Below are 664 nucleotides of genomic sequence, written 5' to 3' on the forward strand. Positions count from 1 at the left end.
AAAAACATGTAGGGTCAAGAATGTAACTGAGTTTAATCCCAGCACTTGGGAGGCAGAGGCAGGCAGATTTCTGAGTTCAAGGCCAGCCAGGGCTAACCAGAGAAACCCTGCCTCAAACAAACAGACAGAATATAACTGAGGAGTGAGTGTTTACCTGCTATGCAGAAGGCCCTTGGTTCTATTCCCACGAAATTGCCTAAGACCATATGTAGCCCTGGTATGGCCTAGGGAGGGTTAGGGATGGGGCTTGGAAATCCAGGGCCTCGCTTTATTACAGCTGCTTGCCACTGGCGTCTGTTCCTTGAGAGCCCCTCACTCACAACATCTTCAGGCTCCCAGGGATGAAGTCCTCAGAGGGAAGCCCCTGATCCCACTCCAGTTATCCTTCCTAAATTTGCCTGTCTGGGCTTGGCTGACATTCGGCCTGACCACCTTTTCCCTGCAGATGTGCCTATTGAGAGCTTGCGCTTGCGCTTCGCACTGCTCCAGTCTCTCAACACCACCCTGGAGACCTTCTTCCTTCCCCTGGTAGAGCTTCGTCAGACACCCATGTATGCACATAGCATTGCAGCCCTGCTGAAGGAGGCAAAAGGTGAGTGCTGGAGAACAGGAAGGCCCCATCCCTCACAGCAGGCAGGAAGGCCCCATCCCTCACAGCAGGCAG

General features: G+C 53.5%; 1 protein-coding gene across 1 annotated transcript in view; it reads left to right on the forward strand.

Annotated features, from left to right (window-relative positions):
- The window catches only part of Hectd4 (HECT domain E3 ubiquitin protein ligase 4), a 160,857-nt gene that overhangs the window by 150,866 nt on the left and 9,327 nt on the right, over window positions 1-664 (forward strand). Inside the window, 1 exon segment of the mRNA XM_031391135.1 lies at window positions 446-592. Coding sequence (XP_031246995.1) covers window positions 446-592 — 147 coding nt within the window.

Source organism: Mastomys coucha, unplaced genomic scaffold, assembly GCF_008632895.1.
Source record: "Mastomys coucha isolate ucsf_1 unplaced genomic scaffold, UCSF_Mcou_1 pScaffold22, whole genome shotgun sequence".
Lineage (NCBI taxonomy): Eukaryota > Metazoa > Chordata > Mammalia > Rodentia > Muridae > Mastomys > Mastomys coucha.